The 20780-nt window shown below is 42.6% G+C and overlaps 1 protein-coding gene across 1 annotated transcript in view; it reads right to left on the bottom strand.

The window, feature by feature from the left end:
* Positions 1-20780, bottom strand: part of LOC145411844 (uncharacterized) — a 123770-nt gene that overhangs the window by 32888 nt on the left and 70102 nt on the right. Inside the window, exons 2-6 of the mRNA XM_080281803.1 lie at positions 17660-18010; positions 10738-11612; positions 8579-8755; positions 6460-6618; positions 128-253 (exon numbers count right to left, since the gene is read on the bottom strand). Of these exons, the coding sequence (XP_080137929.1) occupies positions 128-253; positions 6460-6618; positions 8579-8755; positions 10738-11612; positions 17660-18010 (1688 nt within the window). The remainder of the gene's footprint in view (positions 1-127; positions 254-6459; positions 6619-8578; positions 8756-10737; positions 11613-17659; positions 18011-20780) is intronic.

Genomic DNA, 20780 nt, shown 5'->3' on the forward strand with positions numbered 1-20780 from the left:
GGCTCCTACTTATACCCTTTTGTCTTTTCAATAAACATTTCCATATGGGGGTATAATTCTTCCATATGAACAGCTCACGGCATTGTAAAAACAAGATACTGTAAACAAAAATGAGGCACTGCAATACCTGATGACTAGGCTGTGGAGAGTCTGGTGTGAGGAGGAAGGAGTGGACTGGGGTGGATGCAGCTGCTGGTGCCACATTCCGTGCCCCTCCTGGCTGCCTGACACCACTGCCAGGTGCCACCACTTGCTGACATGCCACCACAACACACAGGTCACAACAAAGGACACAATATATCACACAGTACAACACTAATTATGCAACAACACCCTTCTTTCCAAGCAGACACTGCCTTAATGGACATTATCCAATATTCTGTATACCTTAACTTGGCCTAAAACTGTCATCTCTCTATCTTGAATGTTCAGCTGTACAATAACACAAGATCAACACTTGAATATGGTACTGTACTAGGCATAAAAAAAAATATGAAAAGGATGTACAGCCATACTATTATCTCAATCAATAACTGAAGTATGTGAAATATGTTGTAAAATGATGAAAATCTTTGCTAAGCTAAGGTGGACAAACTTACGCTGAGGTGATAATGTCCATAGCAACAATATCTGATAAGGCTGCAGTTCTTGCAAAAGGAACAACCAATATATACATATGATGCACTGGAAAAAGCCAAAGATGAGAGTTGCAACAGTCAATGACCAATAATGGCCACTAGAGATTACTATAGTGGTGTGTTTCTTTATATATACCATAAATCCTCGACATTATCAGACTGCAATTTAATGTACTGTATGTACAAACAATTCAATGAAATAAAGAAAAAATCATACTGCAACATGATATATTTCTAATCCTGAAGTGTGACATAACTTAGTCAAACTTATCCTTATGATACACACAACCACAGCAATATCTGAGCTTAAAATATAGCAGCAATATTTGATGATTACATAAAGTGTGCACTGCACATTATTCTTTAATGTACTAAACAAATTTACAGACAGAAGGGCGGTCATGCTAAAGCAAAAAACAATACAATGCTTGATTTTCATCTAATAAATACTGTACAACCATCCCAGGAAACTGTGTGTTAATAATTTGTACATGATACATGCTAATCTGGTAAATATATAGTATAATACAAAGCAGATGACAGATTTTTGAGTAGTCCCAGATTCATTTTTCCTTTACTTTAGAGCTGTGGAGATGCCTGAGGCAAAACCTCTGCACCCATTGCCTTGCAAAACTACATTGAGGCTGAGGAATTTGTCTTGACATGGCCAGAGGGAAAGACACGCTGTACAGTAACTCTACTAGGCTTTTATAAAGAATTTGAAACTGTCCCTAAAGTCCTATGGAGTAATCCCTCCACTATCCGATGTAATAGAGCCAAAGGCATGTCCAGAAAGTGGACCCGTCTGGAAAGTGGGCACCTGCCTGCTGGACTGGTACTTACGGACCCTAACCCAGCCTAACTTTGAAAGCCACCTAAATAACTCCCTACAGGACATGCATAGCACCTACTTAAACCTACTTAAGACCCTATTCACACCAATAATGGACATAAAGCATGAAATAAATGAAAAGGAACCAAAGAATGAGAAATTAGAAGTGACTGTACCTCAGCCAAGGTCCTTACAGAACGTCTGTGGCCGCCTTCTTAAGGCTTTGGCAGTGGTGAAAATGCTCTTGAAGCATGTACAGTAATCCAGTGTTGTGCTGCACTTACAGTAATTCTTTGCACTGTGAGTTATAACTGTTTAACAATGCACATTGTTAACTGCACCATGCCAGTTTCAACTGCCAGTTTGCACTCCACAGTTAATCCTTTGCACTCTAAATTCTAATTTCTTAACACTGCACAACACTGTAAATTCCCGTGTGGTCTACTAGCGAGATATTGCAGTTTATTCACACACAAAAAAAGAGCATGTGTGGCATCCACTGCGATAAGCATCAACTCGCGATCGAAGTTAAGCAGTAACTGTTGGAGTGTTGGTGACGGGGAAACAGAGTTGCCAGATCGCAACTGCCACATTACCAAACTCCTCAATTTCCATTACCAAATTTAACTTTTCATTACCAAATTCGTAAAGCTAGCATTTATTCTTCACTAATTATATATATCTCTGGAAATACATGTAATCACTCTCCTAATAATTAACAGCATTTTGATTATTTTCACGCTATGTAGGCTAGCAAATTAATAAGAGATAGCAAACAATCCACCATCTCCATCCTGTGTATCCTCATACATGTGAAAAATCCATTTGGTAATGCATTATTCTGATCTGTGTGTGTGTGTGTGTGTGTGTGTGTGTGTGTGTGTGTGTGTGTGTGTGTGTGTGTGTGTGTGTGTGTGTGTGTGTGTGTGTGTGTGTGTGTGTGTGTGTGTGGTGAGAGAGAGAGAGAGAGAGAGGGGGGGGGGCAGGTAGCAAAAAAGCCATCCAGGTTGACACAAGCAATACTGTATCAAGAGTGGCTGCAATTAATGATAATGGAATGAACTGATAAAGTGAGAAGGATTGGGTAAATGAAAGAATGAAAAGAAGCAACATACTGGGCTTAACAAAGAATAATGAGAGGAAAAGAAGCAACATACTGGGTTTAACAAAGAATAAAGAGAGGCAACATACTGGGTTTAACAAAGAAAATGAAGAGGTAACATTACTGTGTGTGTGTGTGTGTGTGTGTGTGTGTGTGTGTGTGTGTGTGTGAGAGAGAGGGAGAGAGAGAGAGAGAGAGAGAGAGAGAGAGAGAGAGAGAGAGAGAGAGAGAAACACATACAGTATGGTTCTGTACAGTATGTGAAGTGAAGATGACCGGGTGGTATGGCTGGAGAGTATAAAAATAAGAGTAAGAAGGTGTTTCTTTGTTTCAGTCTGAGAGAATGAATTGTGTTAAAGCACATACTTTGTTGCACTGCAAGGCTTGTGTGGTGTAAGTGTAAAACGAATAAAGGGATACAAGCATAAATGCATTTGTTAACAAAAAAATAGGCAAAGGGATGGTGGGAAATATGTATGGAGAGCAGGTGAATGACTGTATAAAAGATAAAAAAAAATGCAAAGATGTAATGGGACACATGAATGGAAGAGTATGGATGAGGGTAAGAGGAATATTGCTGGACGTTAGGGTATGAAGGATGGAATAGGAATGGTGATTGTATATTAGTGTGTGTGTGCTGTAGGAACAATGTTTTTAGCAAATACTTACTTCTGATCAAAAATTAAATCAAAACTTGGCAACAAAAGACGGATTACAATGAGCAGAAGGCAATTATACACCATGAAACTGTAAATAATATCCTTAACAAAAGAGTTACAGATGCAAAACCCGTCTGAGAATTAGTACCAGGCTCAGATCACTTTGCAGTACTGACAAAGCTCAGAATAGAAACAAAAGGATGTACTGTACAAAGAAGGAAGGAACTAGTACTGAAGAGAGAATAAGGTCACAGACTTTGGTGAAAAGTAAAATTGCTGAAAGATATATGTTAAAGTTGAGATAAACTGAAAGCACTTTGAGGAAATAATTTGAAAACCTGGGGAGTCTGAAACTATTTTTATGAGGATAGTAAAGTTCTATTACTCTTCTCCTTCAACTCTGACTATGTTGAGATGAATCTGTCACCTTTACAGGGCTTGTGCATGGCAATGGGTGTGGAACCTTTGTCTCCTTCCAACAAGCAGACAATGAAAATCTTCCAAGAGCTGTTACTGTTGCTGCTGCTTAACCCCAGTCTGTCTCACTGAGCAGATCCGTTGACCACAGGTAAGCAAATGCTTTTATCGGGCCATCCTACCGGTACATCACAGTACATACATCATGCAGGGAACTAGCCCCCCCCTTGTGATGGACAATGCCTTGCTCAGGCTGGACCAGGGTCCTTCCCCATAGCAAGGGTCCAGGGAAATATGAGGTGGTTTGGTTTCCGGATGGGAATCACAACTGCTTAGCTTCACCTAGGGTGCAAAGTGTTATAATGTGTTGGCTCCTTGTCAGCTCCCCTACTAGAAGTAAAACTGTCAAATGACTCAATGCTTCTTCAGAATAAATCCCAGGAACTAAGCTTATAAATATTAAATGGCCTCTACTTTAGTATGTATACAAGGAATAGCTGGGCATGCTTGTGCCAGCAAAGGGTAGAAAATCAGTGCAAGAAGAGCTCATGGAGTTAGCAAAGATGAAGGCTCACCTTGGTAGATGATAGTCACACCACACATTCAAAAAACAATGTAAGGGATAAAGTACTTGTAACAGTAAGCACACCAGCTATTACCATACTCTTAAAAGTGGCAAACGCTTATGTGATAATGTACAGAATTAACTGAGAAAGTCATAATCAGAAGATCAACAGTTAGCCACAATTAATGAAATCCCTTTGGGTAGAATCTGAGCCCAAGTGTGTGATCTGATATATAATGAAAGCATTCAGATCAAACAGTACTGTCATTTTGTGCATATACTTCACAGCGTTTTCATAGCTGTCTAATAGCCATGGACAAAACATTTTAACAAAGGTATAATGAAAAGTTACATACAATAACCTCACCATCTGCACAGGGTCCATATGCACTAAACACCATCTGACCATACAGATACATCCTACCCCCCCCCCCACAGAGAGAGAGAGAGAGAGAGAGAGAGAAAAAAAAAAAAAGTGCATGGGAAATTCCAGACATCAGCCTCTAAACACATGCTGCCAGGTACAAACATTTGAAAGTCCCACGTGGTGAAGTACTGTATGTCAACATGGCTGCCAAACATGGTTGTTGCACATGCGTACTCAGTGTCCTCTTCCCTTTTCCTCTCTCCTCCCTCTCAGCCACCAGAATTTGACCCCTGGCATGCTCGTGTGAATATCCCCATCCAATGTTACCCTGACATACTAACTGATGTACAATGACCTTCACCCATTCTATATCAGCTACTACTGGAGGAGGAGACAGGCCTCAGAAGGTTCCCATGTTGCTAGGGTGAAAAAGGCAGATACTGTGAATGTTCATCACCAAAGAGAGCACTACTGACATTGCTAAAAGCTGCAACATTGATGAGCTTACTGTCTGTGTGGTATGTAAGAAAAGAGACAAAACTGAACAAGCTATGTAAGCAGCAGGTGGCCAAGATGCTGAGATGCGCTCATATGTGTTCTTAGAGGATACTGTATATGCTTACTACACTACATGTCAGGCATGATGGCGGGTAAAAAATTTTCAAGGCCAAACGGGGAACTTTGGGAAAAAAAACTGATTTCACCATACCAATGAGCCATATATGCTTTCACTGGTACCGTATGCACAGTTCGATATGAACAGTAAGAGTCAGTGATACGTGTGCTGTGCAAATGGAGGGGTTACTATACTGTACTAAAATGAAAAGTCAGCAATCATACTGCCTCTGGTACTACACAGCATTTGTACTACATAGCATTTATGCAATTGCCTCTGTGCCTAAGAGACCACTAACAAGGCAAGACCAGCACCAGTCAACACATGTTCAGCTGACAGTCTACAGTGACTGATACTCGTACTTGCTGGATGGCATGATAATAAATGCAATGTACATGAAAATACACACCAAAATCACCACATTTTCCCAGATGAGCCAACATTTTTTATGCTTATTCAACATAAGTCAATTTTTCTTCACATTTCTTACCAGAAATACCGTTCCATGATCTGGGCAACAAAATGACTGACAAGTTTTTAAAGGTATGGTGCGTCAGCTGGAATATGCTGGTGCCTTTTACTTTTAACCCTTTCATAATGACAACATATCTATTAAATGCATGCTAACCCCACACACCATAATTTAACCTCAGGAAGGCCTTGTCATATTGTGAAAGGGTTAGAAAGTCTCCAATAACCCCTTCAATATGCTGATATTTCTACTGTACTTAATTGCCACCCCATTTTTTTTTTTTTTTTTTTTTAAGTTTAGGAAAAACTTCTCATACTGAATGGGCTACGGTGTAAGGTTGCTTTCTGGTAGTGTATTATTGTTACTGTAAGTGCAATACCAAACCCAGTTAGGTTGAATTTACAGGAATATATAAAACTAACTGTTCTTAACCCCTAGCATCTGGGTGATATCCTTTTTAAATTATTCTTCCTGCTACCAAAATTTTTTATTCAGCTTATGAAAGACCTCTCACATTGAAGGGGTTTATAAATGCTGTATTTATCCCCTTCAGATTGAAAAGTCTATCATATACATAGTAACACTATCAAAAGATAGCAAGAATTTCATGAAAAAGATATCCCCTACCGGAAAGGGTTAAGTAAGGTTAAGACAGAGGTAATCACACATTAAAAGAAGAAGAAAAAAGCTCCTCGATTGCAAATTATCCAGTTACCACCCATGAACAATTCTCAGCACAAAATACACATATACAGTATTGTACACACACCACAGAACCTAATATCACCTACCTGTGCTTTGGCATGGTCTGACTGGAGATCCGATCTTCTTAGTTTCTCTCTAAGATCAATGTTCTCCCTTTCATAAGCTGCGTGCCGTAATTTCATGTTGCTAATCTCACTAAACAGCTCCAAACGTTGAGTTTCCAAACTAGTTCTTGCCATCACCTCCTGCCAAGGTTATGATAATGTTAGTAGAAAAACATCTCCTGTACCGGTATTTACTTTTCCAGTTATGATTAACTTTTGCATGCTAATAATATACTGTACTGCAGTGCTACATGCTGTAGGATATAAATCTTATATACGTGTGGTTGATGTGAGTACGTGTGTCACAGACATTATTTCAAACTGCATCATGCATTACAGTAAAATGCATGAAAACATTACCGGTAATTAACCCCTTTATATACTCATTCTCCAACCTTTATTTTCAGGTAAGATATGCTTGCTTTTACTGCAATATGGGTTTGCTTTGCAAAATGCACAAGTTGGCAAGCTAAAAAGACATGTTAACTCTTACAGTATTGTGAAATGTGGACTACGAAGGAGGATTAACATAGACTCCAAGTTATCATATAATCATTATCATCACCATCACCACCACCACCACCATCATCATCACCTCAGATCCAATTCCTACTTTAGAGATAGGGTGAGGCAGGGCCCAGAAAAACACACACACACACACACACACACACACACACACACACACACACACACACACAAATTCACTTAAATATTTGATGGGTAAATGAACCAATCACAAAAGCAAGAGAAGAAAAAGTGCTGGTCCAAGATAGTTTGTCACCTGAAAAGCACATTAACAAGACAGTTAGAGAGACATATACCTGTAATCTCTTGACTAACATAATTTCATTACATGGATAAGGAGAGTATGGAAAATTTGATGGTGGCCATGATCCGCCCCAGGTTGGAATATGCAGCAAAAGAAAGATATAAAGAAGATCAAGAGAATACAAAGAACAGTAACCAAGATGGTTCCTAGCCTGGCAGATGTGTTGTAAAGCAACCAAGATGGTCCCTAGCCTGGCAGATCTGTTGTAAAGAGAGAGGCTAGAAAAGCTGGATCTGCCTTCCTTAGAAGAAAGGAGAGAGAGGGGTGACATAATTGCAGTGTTCAGGGCCATGATGGGAGTAAATAAAATTGACAGAAAAGATCTGTTTGTATGGGACAGGAGAGTAACAAGAGGACACAGAACGAAACTGAAAAAGCCAAGTTACTTGAAGGACATCAATATAGTTTTCCATATACAGTAGATGCACAGACCCATGGAATAACCTGGACAAAGAGATCATCCAGTCTACAAGCTTAAATGAGTTCAAAGCAAAATCTGACTTATTGAGAAATGAAGATGGAACCCCATGGGCATAGCTCATTTCCTGTATATCACAACTAGGTAAAACTAGGTAAATACAAAGAAAAATATTTAAATCATATCTACAGAGGATTAACACATGCTGCATACAAGGACCCTTTAGAATGGAGGGAGAGCCCTCTGAATGTCACATGAAGCAACAGCTCCCTGGACATCCTCCAACCATTCCTTACCCTAGACACATATTCGGCTCCAACCCTACCTACAGCACATAACACTGTCCCCCACATAGTAAAACTCCCCCACACACCTGAGTGACTCTCCAGCAAGATCAATTGTGTCTTGCCTCTGAATCTCTACATGCTCTCCCTGAAACACTGAATGTGAAAATCAGTATTATTTCACAGCCTACCTCAAATACCAATAAATCTCTTTTGCACCCACTTTTCACATACACTGCACCAGATGGGGTTATTTCCCACACCTTTGTGGCAAACTACACATGACCCTACTCCCTCTACGACAATCCACTATAACCTCACTGTAATGCAGCCTCTCACTTTTATAGCATAAGCATTCCTGAAACATAATTTCAACAAAAGATCTCTGGAAGCACCTGGATGAAGTGGCTAGTTTCCTGCAGTTCTCAGAGTTCATGTTCAGATGAGCCAGCAGCCATCAGCACAACAGCAAAAAAAAAAAAAAGAACAACAATAACACCAGAACTGGGCATGTCTTTGCCTGGATGTCTTGCTGCAAGTAAAGCAACCAACATAAAGGTGATTCCTGACCTTTTGGAGTTGCTCCTCTGCCTTGGTGAGCTGGTCCTTCTTCTCCTGCAGCATTGCCTCCAGGTCAGTGATCTTCTCAGCCTGTGCCTCCACCTGCTCTCCCAGCACTGTCACCTGCAGCTGCAGAGACTCTTTGTCTCCCTCTAGCCGCACCAACCGCTCCTCCACCCCGCCACCCTGGGGAACACATCAACTCACATCTACACATTCTTTTTAACACCAATGCCAAATACTGTATCTTTACTACCATGATGTACAGTACCTTAAAGCACAAGCTGTCTGAATTTAATGTTCATACTACTGTACCTTAACAACAAAGTACAGTACAGTACAGTACCATTTATCCTGGGTTACAAAGTAATGTTCTGCTTTTGAGACCATTTATCTACATCGCATACAGCAGATATTCAGAAAAAAATAAAAATAAAAATAAAAAACAGCTTAAAATATGATTCTGATTACTTTTCTAAGTCCACTACAATTTTTCAAATACTGCTGCTAGGAAAAAGCTGAAAGGTATATTGAAAGGATAAGGAATGATAGTATTAAAACATTAATAATATACAGTACTTCAAAGCAGACCCAACTGATTGGAAATCTACAGAGTACAATATGGGATATGATACTGTTAACTGGTGCTTGATTCACCTTAAGGATAAGTGGCTTGTAGATAAACTGATGCTGCAACTGGATAAATGGGTTTGTACTGTAGAGTGCACAGTAACAGAACACAAGTCAATGTAATACTGTACTAATTATTGTATAGGATGTTAACAAGAGTATATAAAAAAGAAAACTATGCAGAACCACCACAGTTCATCTTCATTACACCATGAAAAAAAAAAGTCTCTTTGAAAGAAATATACTGTATATAGTACTGAATACAAACTGTGAAAGTTACCTTTTGCAATCGTGTCTTGATCCTGGCCTGTCTTAAAAATAAGAGTGAAATTAAGCTTTAATCAAGAGAACAGAACAGAAGAAACTTGATCTCTGGATGGAGAAATTTGTAAAGGAGTACATACTGTGCCCTCATTCTGGACACACACACACACACACACACACACACACATAATTTCTTACTTCATTCACTCAATTCAAATATCAATGAAAAAGTAATCAATCCTAATTTAAACTTTTAAATAACCAGTTTTTATAAAACTATTAGTAACTACAAAATTAACACATAAAACATTAGGGTACTGTACTGATTACACCAAAATGCAACACATGCACTATCATCCACTGCTGATAATGTTTGATGAACTTGAACATTACCAACTGCTATCTGAATGTATCTTTTCCATACCCTAAATAAAATACTGTAATGAATAAGGAGTGAAAAGTACTAAAAATTTCGTTAGCTCAATAACTGCAGAAGAGAGAAATTCAGCAGAAAAGTTCAACCAAAAGAAAGTAACTTCACGCTAATACTGCAATTATTACATGAAGCGGTTTACAAACTGCATGGGTAGTAAGGGATTATGATACAATTAATATGGCTTCACTCGTCACCTCGGAGCATTGAGCAAATACCATCCTGTACAAACTACTGTCAGGTAATTCATGAAACAAAAGAAATAGCACAGAGCAGCACGATGAGCAGTGACGCAGGAGTAACTGTCTTATCACAGTGCTTCCTCATCACAGTTGCTCTGATGATGCTTACCATCACTTCTGGCAACACCATTCACTAGGCTAGCAAAATGACTAAAGTACAGTATTTCTCCTGAAACTGATAACATACTGTACCATTCAGAACACTGAGCTGATATAAAGTCTGGATCTATATGTAAATCACTGAATTAAGGAGCAATGACTGAGCAGTGCAAAAAATGTACACATATTCTGCTAATACAACAGATGTTGCCAAAAAGTGTTGTACTATCAATACCTTAACGTTGGTCTACATACTCATAAGTACAGTAATGAGGCCAGGCGGGCACATGCGGGCGGTGTTAGTGGCACCTCCAGCCGCCCAGACACACTACACCTGAGGCACATCACCCACACCAAATTTAAGTTTATTCGGTGATTGCTAAGTAATTACTGGTTGAGCGAGGCACACAATGACCACAGAAAGAAGCAGCTCTACGGCAGTGAGGGGAGCCGGGAGGACGTGAGGTGGTGGGGTGAGGCGGGAGTGTGTGTGGACGTACCGGTGCAGAATGGCAGTTCCACAATGGGATGTAGTCAGAGTCGAGACGGCGGTGGTGGCCAGCCTGGGGCACCACACGGGCCCCACCCACCTTACTGGCGCAGGGCAAAGCCAGGTGCCCACTGCTGCACACATCCTGGCTGGCCAACGAGCTCAGCGACCCCAGAGGCTGATGGCGGCAACAACACGGTGAGGACCGCCCACTGTCGCCGGACCCTTGGCCTCTGCTGCGCCGCTCCCGTGATGCCTCCCGGCTGGTCTGGTGTTGATGATGTTGGTGATGGTGGTGGTGGTGATGGTGACGTGAATGTGGTTGAAGGTGGTGAAGATGAGCTCGATGGAGACCCTCATGGTAGCTATGTCGGTGCTGGTGATGTCGTTCATCACAGGAATCATACCCATGTTCCTCTTCATCACACCAGCAGTCGCAGGGCTGTGGCAGGCGAAGGGCAGTGTGGTGGTGATGAAGATGGTGGAGGCTGGCTATAGAGGCACGATCACAAGAGGAGTCTCTCACACTGCGCTCCACCGATGAGTCCCGTGATCGTCGATGGCCGCTCAGGTCACGTGAAGGTGAATAAAGACGGTCACGTAAGCCATCTCGTGGGTCCCTGAGTGGCCGGTGAGGCACAAGTTCTCCAGCCTCCAGTGTTCGAGGACGTGGCACAGGAGGTGGCCGTAGGTACTGGCGGGGTCGTGGCGTGAGGGCACCCTCCTCACCAGATTCTGGGGGTGTAGCCAAGCTGGATCTTAGGGCATGAGTTCGGTGATCAGGGGGCGTGGCCAGACGTGTGACCTGACCTTCCAGTAACCCCGTCAGCATAGGTGATCCTCTCACCCACTCAAAGTCCTCATTACCCGAGACTGACGCCTCACCTGAGGGAGGTGCCACGTTAGTGTTGGTGTCAGGGTCGTGTGGCTGTAAATGTGTTGGTAGTTTTATATGCACCAGCTTTTTTTTTTTTTTTCATGGTCACAAACATGTCTTACACCAGTATTGTATTCACAGTATAATCAACGCATCCCATCCCATGGATTACAATGTTTAAACCATGAATGCAGGATTCAAACTCAATTATATAATTAATATATATATATACTATGAGAGAGAGAGAGAGAGAGAGAGAGAGAGAGAGAGAGAGAGAGAGAGAGAATACTCAGTTCACCAGAGCCTCCCCAACCTTAAACATCAGCGCAAAGGAATTCTAAATTAAATGTCACGATAACCAATCGAGGGAAGAGTACAGTATGTGGTGAAAGGCAGAGTTTGTGATGTGATGAGGCAGAGTGGTGTGGTGAGGTGTGATGAGGTGGTGTGGTGTGAGATGTGATGAGGCAGAGTGGTGTGGTGAGGTGTGATGAGGTGGTGTGGTGTGAGTTGATGTGTGATGAGATAGTGTGGTGTCGTGTATTAGGGAAATAGTACAGCAAGTGGTGAAGGGCAGAGTTTGTGATGTAACGAGGCAGAGTGGTGTAGTGAGGCGTGATGAGGTGTGATGAGATAGTGTGGTGTGGTGTGATTGAGGCAGTATGGTGTGGTGAGGTGAAATAAGGCAGTGTGATGTGATGTGGTGTGATGAGACAGTGTGGTGTGGTGTGGTGTGGTCTATGAGGCAGTGTGGTGTGGTGAGGTGTGATGAGACAGTGTGGTGTGGTGTGGTGAGTGAGGCTGTGCAGTGTGGTGCAAGGTAGTGTGGTATGGTGTGGTGAGGCAGTGATAGTGTGAGGAAGTGTGGTGTGAGCCAGTACAGTATCGTGTGGTACGATGTGGTGTGGTGCAAAACAATGTGTTGTGGTGTGGTGCAGTGTGGTGTGATGTGGTGTGGTGTGAGTCACTGTAGTGTAGTGTGGTGTGGTGTCATGTGGTGTGGTGTGGTATGGTGTGGTGTGTGATGTGGTGTGGTGTGGTGTGGTGTATGGTGAGGTGTGGTGTGAGGCAGTGTGGTGTGGTGTGGTGTGAGACAGCGTGGTGTGGTGTGGTATGAGACAGTGTGGTGTGGTATGGTGTGGTGTGAGGGTGAGGTGTGCTAGGACATGGTATGAGACTGCGTGGTGCTGTATGGTGTGAGAGTGATGGTGTAGCGTGGTGTGGTATGAGAGTGATGGTGTAATGTGGTGTGGTGTGAGTGATGGTGTAGTGTGGTGTGGTGTGAAAGTGATGGTGTAGTGTGATCTCGTGTGAGACAGTGTGGTGTGGTGTAGTGTGGTGTGAGACAGTGTGGTGTGGTGTGGTGCAGTGTGGTGTGGTGTACTGTGGTGTGATACAGTGTGGTGTGGTGTAGTGTGGTGTGAGACAGTGTGGGGTGGTGTGATAGTGTGGTGTGGTGTGGTGCCGGGTCAAGGGTAGTCAGTCAGAGACATCCACAACGCCTTCCACAGACATAAACCTTTTCACCACGAGAATGACCCTTTGAATTAAAACCCCTTCAGTGCAAGGACGACCTTCACTGACTTTAATACCATCACCATGAGGACGCACTTTTCTTTCTTCAACACTTTACTGCCACGAGAACGTCTTATTATTATTATTATTATTATTATTATTTTAACCACCACACGAGTACATTCGGCTTAGACTTTTCGAACGTCAGGACAGACTATTTTTTTAATGGCATATGTCTTTCTTCATCGGCCCCTCCACCACAGTCTGTCTTCCCAAGCCTGAATAATGTGTCCTTCAGCAGAATAAAAAGGATTACGACGTTCTTGGGTTAAAGGGGTTAAGATTGCTACCACACGGGGGCCTATTCATAAAAAGATCTTAGCCAATTTCAGTAATACGCAAGTGTCCATAGCTGTGAACTGTTAGTAGGAAGAGCTTTGTCTTTGTCGTATTTTTGACTCAATGTTCACTGTAGTTTGGTTGTGAGGTAATTGGCAGACTGAAGATGAAATTATAAACACTGCAATCTTACACATCGTTTACTTTATCTAGACGTAACAGTTATGCGTTGTGACGATAAATTAACACTATAATATGCTGCTAGTCACGAAGAGCTGCCACGGAAAAGATGTAGTGCCACAATTTGTCTTATTGTACCACTGACCTACGGGTAATAATCTGGAAAATCTCCGTCACGCTGAGATTGGGCCAAGAAAGTTTTTGAATACGACCTATGGGATTTATACTCAGACCATCTGTTCATAAAGTTTCTGAAGCCTAAGTCGTGTACATGATTCATTTATCATACTTTTATCTTCCCTCATTACTGCTGCCAGATACTTGCCAACCTGCAGAACGATTCATAATATTTTACCACTTCAGTCAGCTTATCCACTCACTGGATGTAGTGCTGCCTACTTCTTCCTTTACCTTTATCGTTCTTTTTTTGTGTCTGTCCTCCTCTTTTCCTCTTTCCCCATCTTTCCTGTCACTTTTTATTACTCTTCTTTCCTTTTCACGCGGCTTTACATAGAGTGACAAGCCTAATGCTTTCCTGTAAGGCAGGAAACCATTTACAATGCTCTGGGTGGCAACCATATAACCAACCCATACGTGTTCTCTGCATGTCAGAAAGTGGGTTGGCTGTGGGTTAGTGCCTCTCCCCGTAAAACAACAAACTCGAAGGCAAACGGCCATCCTTTCGGGGATTATGGCGTCTGGCTATAGATAGACAGACAGTCAGCTGTTGTTTTGACTAATATTCTTGTTACTTCCAAACGATATTATTTAGCTTTTGAGAGGCCTCTTGTACTGAAAGGGTAAACACTTTGTCTATTCATCCCCTTCAGTCCGTAAAGTACCCTGATGTGGAAAAAATCGTTTGGTGGCAAGAAAAAACAAAATAAATATGTCGGCTACTTTGAAGACTTGTTTGTCGCAAAAAATAAATAAATAAATAAAATCTTTCAAGAACACGTATCCAGACCTCTCACTGCAACGATCTCCCTTAACCTCTTCAACGCGATACCATCTTGTTATTCACGGTACCTACAGGTCACTTATACTTCGCTTAGGTGACTTCAAACTGGAGGATACATTTCGCTTGCATTAATCCGTTAGCTTTTCAATAAACACATAGTCTGAGCCACGACATACACGAGGATACAAAAGGGTTACAGACACAATACGTCGCTGATAAAGAGATGTAACGTAGTCCCCTAGCCATCCCGAAAACGCTCCTACAACTCGTATCCTTTTCTCCTTCCCTCCTTTCCCCGTCAACCTCCTGTCTAATTCTGACAATTTCACCTGGATGACGTCTTTCTTACTTTACTCTTGCAATTTCCAAAGGATTTTTAACTCAGTTTAAGACAGACATTTCAAACCACGGGTGAGATATAACCTTCCTTAGTCCCTTCACTGCAAGACGTCCTTCCCTTGATGAATAAATTAGTCTGGTGATAGCTTTGATATAAAATATAAAATACATCTTCATCATGAAAAGGCTAAAACTATGGCAAACGTAAATAATTTTTCTGTTTGCATGAGTGTTGTTCGAATGCAATCCCGTTAGGATCATTTAAATGAGTGTAAGCAACCCAAGGCTTAGCGAGCATAATACTGTTTCTGTTGAAGAATTATTTAACACCTCCAACCCAAATGCGTATTTTAAAAGTAGTATTATTCCCACAGCTATACTACTTTACTTAGCCTATGAAAGACCTTCAGTTAAAGAAGGCTCTATTTAACACCTTCAAATCGAAACGTCCCTCTACGTTAGACTGGCAACGGGAGGAGTATGACAGAAATTATGTCCCCTGGTTGAAGGGAGGGTCATGAGAAAATATCACGACTGTCGAACCTTGCACTGTTATCTTCGAAGCCCAAAAAACTTTTCGAAATATAATGTAAGCTTCAAAATTGCTGGACTAAAAACTGAGAAAAATATTATTATCCGCAACCGTACTAACATGTGCCCTGTGTCTCATTCCTGCCAATAAAACTACACGAAAAAGATGGGAAAATAACAAATTATGCATGAATAAAAGAAGCCTTATACTCAACATTAACCCTTGTTTCACGCAGGAAGGAACTAAATTTTTTTAGCAGTTTCGACCAATCCATCGGACAAAGTTTATGAATAAAATATACAAGAATAAAGGGAACAAATAAAATAAGTAATGGCAGCAAACTTCACTTTACAGTTAGTACAGCTGGTCTGAGCAACACAAAACAGGAGGCAACACCACAACACAACACAGCACAAAAATAACAAGTGACAACAACACAACTCAGAGGTGGCAAAGGGTCACCGAAACAATCAACCCTCCCTGACTCTTGCTATCACCAGACGATTTTATTTAACTTAATACAAAAGCCTCGTCGTGACGACGTCATTGAGAGCTACTGATTAACCCTTTGCGTTCGTAATGCTTTCATACGCTGAATCAATAAGTTTGAAGATAGAACACAATATAAAGATGTCTTCCTCTGATGAAAGTGGTTAATTACTTTCAACAGGAGGTGAAAAAATCGTCTGGTGGCTGTAAGAACAAAACCAAAATAAGAAAGATGTCATTGTACTGGATGGGAATGGGGAGATAGTTTCTAACCTGTTCAGTGTCGCATGTTTCCGACCCGTCTCAAGTCCGAGTCAGCCAGAATGAATCAATTAAAGCCAGAGTGTGTGAGAAGGCTACGGAAACTGACGAAGCTAAGATACTGACAAGGGATCGAACTTGCTGGAAGAATTTTGTGGGGAGTGAGACCAAGGTTTAGCTTCCCTTTTCAACTTGGGAATCATCAGACTCTCGGACAGGTGAATGCGAAGCTGCCCGTGGAATAAGTCTGCACCTGTCTGGAGAAGCCAGGAATCCGGAGGCTTCAATGGTGAATGAATGGGAATGAGGCCCATTAAACTGGACAATCTTTGGTTAGTATCTCATTCTCTCAGGCTATTACTGGCTCTCTGGACCCCACCTCACCTCACCCTAAGGTTGGAAAGGTCTGGATGATGATGATGATGATGATGATGATGATGATGATGATGATGATGATGATGATGATGATGATGAAGTCCGAGTCAGCCAGAATTAACAGAGAAGTCACCGTAGTCAAGGGGTTAACCACACAAAATACAATAATGGAACAACATGAGTAAAAATACTAACCTTGGTCGAAAGCTTAGACGGGACAAACACACAAGCAAGAGAACCCTGTCAATCCTGTGACGTATTTGTAAATTTATTCTTGTTCTCTCCAGACGACTTTATTCAGCTTGGGGTACATTTTTCGAACTGGATTAATATTAATAGCCTTCATTAATCCTGTCAATATGAGTTGTTTTATAAGCTGAATAAAATCGTCTGCAAGTAAAATGACTAAGGTAGAGAAATATACCATGGGATTGAAGGGGTTGTGAAGGAGTCGACAGCAGGCAGAACGTGAAGGAGCAAGGATGAAGGGGAGACAGTTTAGGTCAGCGTCAAGGCAACAATAAACAGTTTCCATAGTATATTCATTAACTTTCTTTTTTCTATCCCAAGAGCAGTTAGTTTTAGTTTATCCTTGCTACCCCTACGCGATTTTATTCAGCTGAACTATATAACCTTCACTAGCCCTTTAGCAGGTAGGGTTCTCTCTAAGGCCGAAAATGATCGTGTGGTGGTAACAGGATTAAAATGAAAGCTACAACCTCGAGCTGAAGGGGGTTAAATGAAGCAGGCCACTGGTTACGAAAAGTGACAAAAGATAATATGGTGGAAATACACTTTATGCTGCAGGTGGACTGGAGGGGATAGGTGTGTGGGGGTGAGGGTGGGGCTGCTCACGGCTAACGAAAGATGTTGGTACAAACACTAGTAAACATTGTACATATCATCAGTGCAACAACGTATCAATTCAACTGGAATCAAAGGTAACAAGGTTAGGGTGTGGGATGAAGACAGAGTTAGGGGGGGAGGGAGACTGCAGGATATAAGGTAGGGTGGCGGGATGGCAGCTGGCAGGGCAGGGCAGAGGTCCAGGTATTGTCCTTCACCTTTCATAGATTGTGTTGACCGTCTTCGCCGGCGTCTGTTGGAATCCTCTGAGGTGGCACCGGAGGAGACATCGGAGAGGTCCTCCGAGTCCTCGTGTCTGGACGAGGCCACAGCGGCTCCCGAGCAGGACCCGTAGCCCGAGGAGGCCGAGGAGCCCAGCGCCATGTAGGATGCTGCCAGCCTGCCTGAAGCCAGGGGTCCACACGACGTTACCACGCCGGTGCTCAGGCGCGACGCAGACCCGCTCAGCCCGCCCGTTGACGCCAGCAGGCGAGGCATAGGTGACGTGGGCGTGGCGGGCGGGGCTGCTGGGTGAGGGAGGGCGGGGCTGCCCCTGCTGCCGCCCTCACCTGCACACGGTACGGGGGAGGGGGCATGTCACTGCTTCATAACACACTCGCATATACTGACGCAATCCTAAACACCTATTGTTCATGAAGTGCAAACATCATACTAGTATATTATGTCATATTTTGACTCGCCTACAAAGCCTCTCATGCAAATTATCACACACAAAGTTTAAGTGTGTGTAATGGTTAAAGCTGTGCGCGTGTCAAAGAGAATGTTGTTGCGTGTTGGAGTGATTGAGAGTGACACTTGACAACTGAGTAGTGGTCCCAACCATCACTACCCCAATGACGCCTGACTGCCGCAGTTAAAAAGATACTGCCCCGGACCCCTCCACCACTGTGATCACCCAAGTACACATCCGGGACAAATGTTTAGTCTACTCTCAGGAAAAGGTATTGCCTATCACAGTTAAACATCACCACACATTGTCTCTAACACACCATCGCACACTTGTATCACACCTGTGCTGTCTCAGACTAGAAATAGTGACCAATTATCGGAGTAGATAAACCATTAAAATGTCCACAGAATGCAGACAAATCATTCAAATTGCAAACTATTTCATTCTTCTACGGCTTCACATATACACGGCATCTTAGGTATGGCTTCATATTCTGTTTTTAAAGATCAGTTTGTGAAAGCCCAGCACTACACCGTATTCAGTGATTCAGTAAAATACCATCATTTGCTGATACGCAGGAAATGCTTAATATTAATAATACTACAGTCTGACTACTATATTAAGAGATTACGTTAGGCCGTTCGGCTACATGTATTATAGCTTACGGAAACTCATAACAGTTATCACAGCTTTCTAAATGTGCCACCCACTGTATCACGGACTGGTGAAATCAACTGTAACGGTATAAAAAAAAGAAGAAGACGAAGATGAACAGCCAGGTTACTTCAAACTGTAAGCAACGATGGAACGTGAAAAGTGATCGTAAAACATGTTCCCGTGTGCTCTCTGCCACTTCATATATTTCTCTGTCCGGCCCTCAGTGACCATGTTCACTAGTGTTGCGGCCGATCGCTGGGTAGTAAGTCTGGAGCATGTGAAAATATAAGATGTGGGTACCTTAGGTCAGGTGGGGGCCAGTGGCAGTCCTCAGGCCAGAGCACTACAAGCTGCTGGTGGGGTCATGTGTAAGGGGCATCACTGCTGGTGGCGGCGTGTACATGTTTTGGGTTATGTGAATGTGTATGTGTGTGGGAATGTGTGAGTGTAAGAGTGTATGTGTATACGTGGCCCCGGCATATGCAAGGTCAAGGTGAGGTGCGGCAGTGAAGGGTGGTGTTTAGGTCCCTGAAGAAGACCTTGTGTGGAGTCATCTGTGTGGCGTGCGTGTGTAGGGTGTCATGAGGATCCCTGTGTCGCCCAGCAGCGTGCCTCACCACTCCCTCACCCACACTGAGCCCCGCCCCGTTCCTGGCACCACACCCTGCCCACCCACACTATAATTAGACACACACACACACACACACACAAACCATCACCACCAACAACCCCAACGTCAGTTCTCGCCCTACCTCACCTCACCCCACCTTCTGCCATGACGCTACCCTATTCTTAAACTGCTGTATTTTTCATCTTTTGTAATTAGAGAGTATGTCATTATTTTAAGATCAGGCCACGTAGAATAAGTTCAGTACGTTACAATGCTATAATTAGACCCAACACCTCACCATCTGTCAGTTCTCGCCTTACCTCGCCTCAAGCCACCGTCACCGTTCATATATTTCCCTCCAATGAATAAAATAATTTGGCACTAAACCAAACTCTAACTGCGGCTGGTGTCACCTAAAGAGCTGATCATCATTTACTCATTAACCCCCTCGGTCTTGGCGGCATGGTTGACAGAGGTCTCGGGTCGGAGAAGAACGTGTGCTAACCCGCCACGATTCAAATCCAAGAAGACATGAGATTACTTGCTTATCTAAACGTTGCCAGGGACGTGGGATGGCCTCCTACGGCATAAATGACCTGGATTACTGTAGCCTAACCTCGGTCTGGTATCGTTTTTCTTTTATACTGTCTCCTGACGATTTTATTCACATTAGCTGGGACTTTTGACAGGTGGGGTTATATATAGCCTTCATTAACCACTTCACTTATTGAGCCCCGTTTCAATGGAAGAATAAAACTGTCCGGACGTGGCCTACACTCGATTATAAAACTACCTTACCAGCATTCCGTATTTTTATCAGAAATGGTGAACAACGCGTTTAAAAATATTCTAAGGTAAACTCTCAGCTTTCATTATGCCTGCCATTTTTCTCAGTACAACATAAAGAAGGATTTTTATGCAGCTTATGAAGGTCACCATAAATTCAGACACACACACACACACACACACACACACACACAAAGCGAACAGCAACAACCCTCACTGCGAAACCTCTGCTCACCTGGGTAAAGGTAGGTGTTTTGAGGGAGTGTATCGTCATCGGAGTGAAAAGGCAAAAGAATCACACATTCCCCCCTCCCTCCCCCGTTTTAGCATCACAACAGCAATATGTAACTCTTATGATGCCATGCAAACCCTCAAGAACACAAGATAAATCATATGTGCCAACTAACGTAATCATTTACACCATCTTCTTCAAAACAACGGAAGCCAGGTGGGCGTGGAGGGGCCGTGCTCACAGACTCTCTCGTGCTTAAGTTATTTTAAATCGCTTATTTCTACTTCTAACTTAACTCACAGGCCCACCAAACACTACACAAGAACACCAGACAAATATAGGTGATTCAGTGTGACATGTGGA

The sequence above is a fragment of the Coenobita brevimanus genome, chromosome 91 (assembly GCF_032717465.1).
Source record: "Coenobita brevimanus isolate Jiangsu-jjx chromosome 91, ASM3271746v2, whole genome shotgun sequence".
NCBI classification, from domain to species: Eukaryota; Metazoa; Arthropoda; class Malacostraca; order Decapoda; family Coenobitidae; genus Coenobita; species Coenobita brevimanus.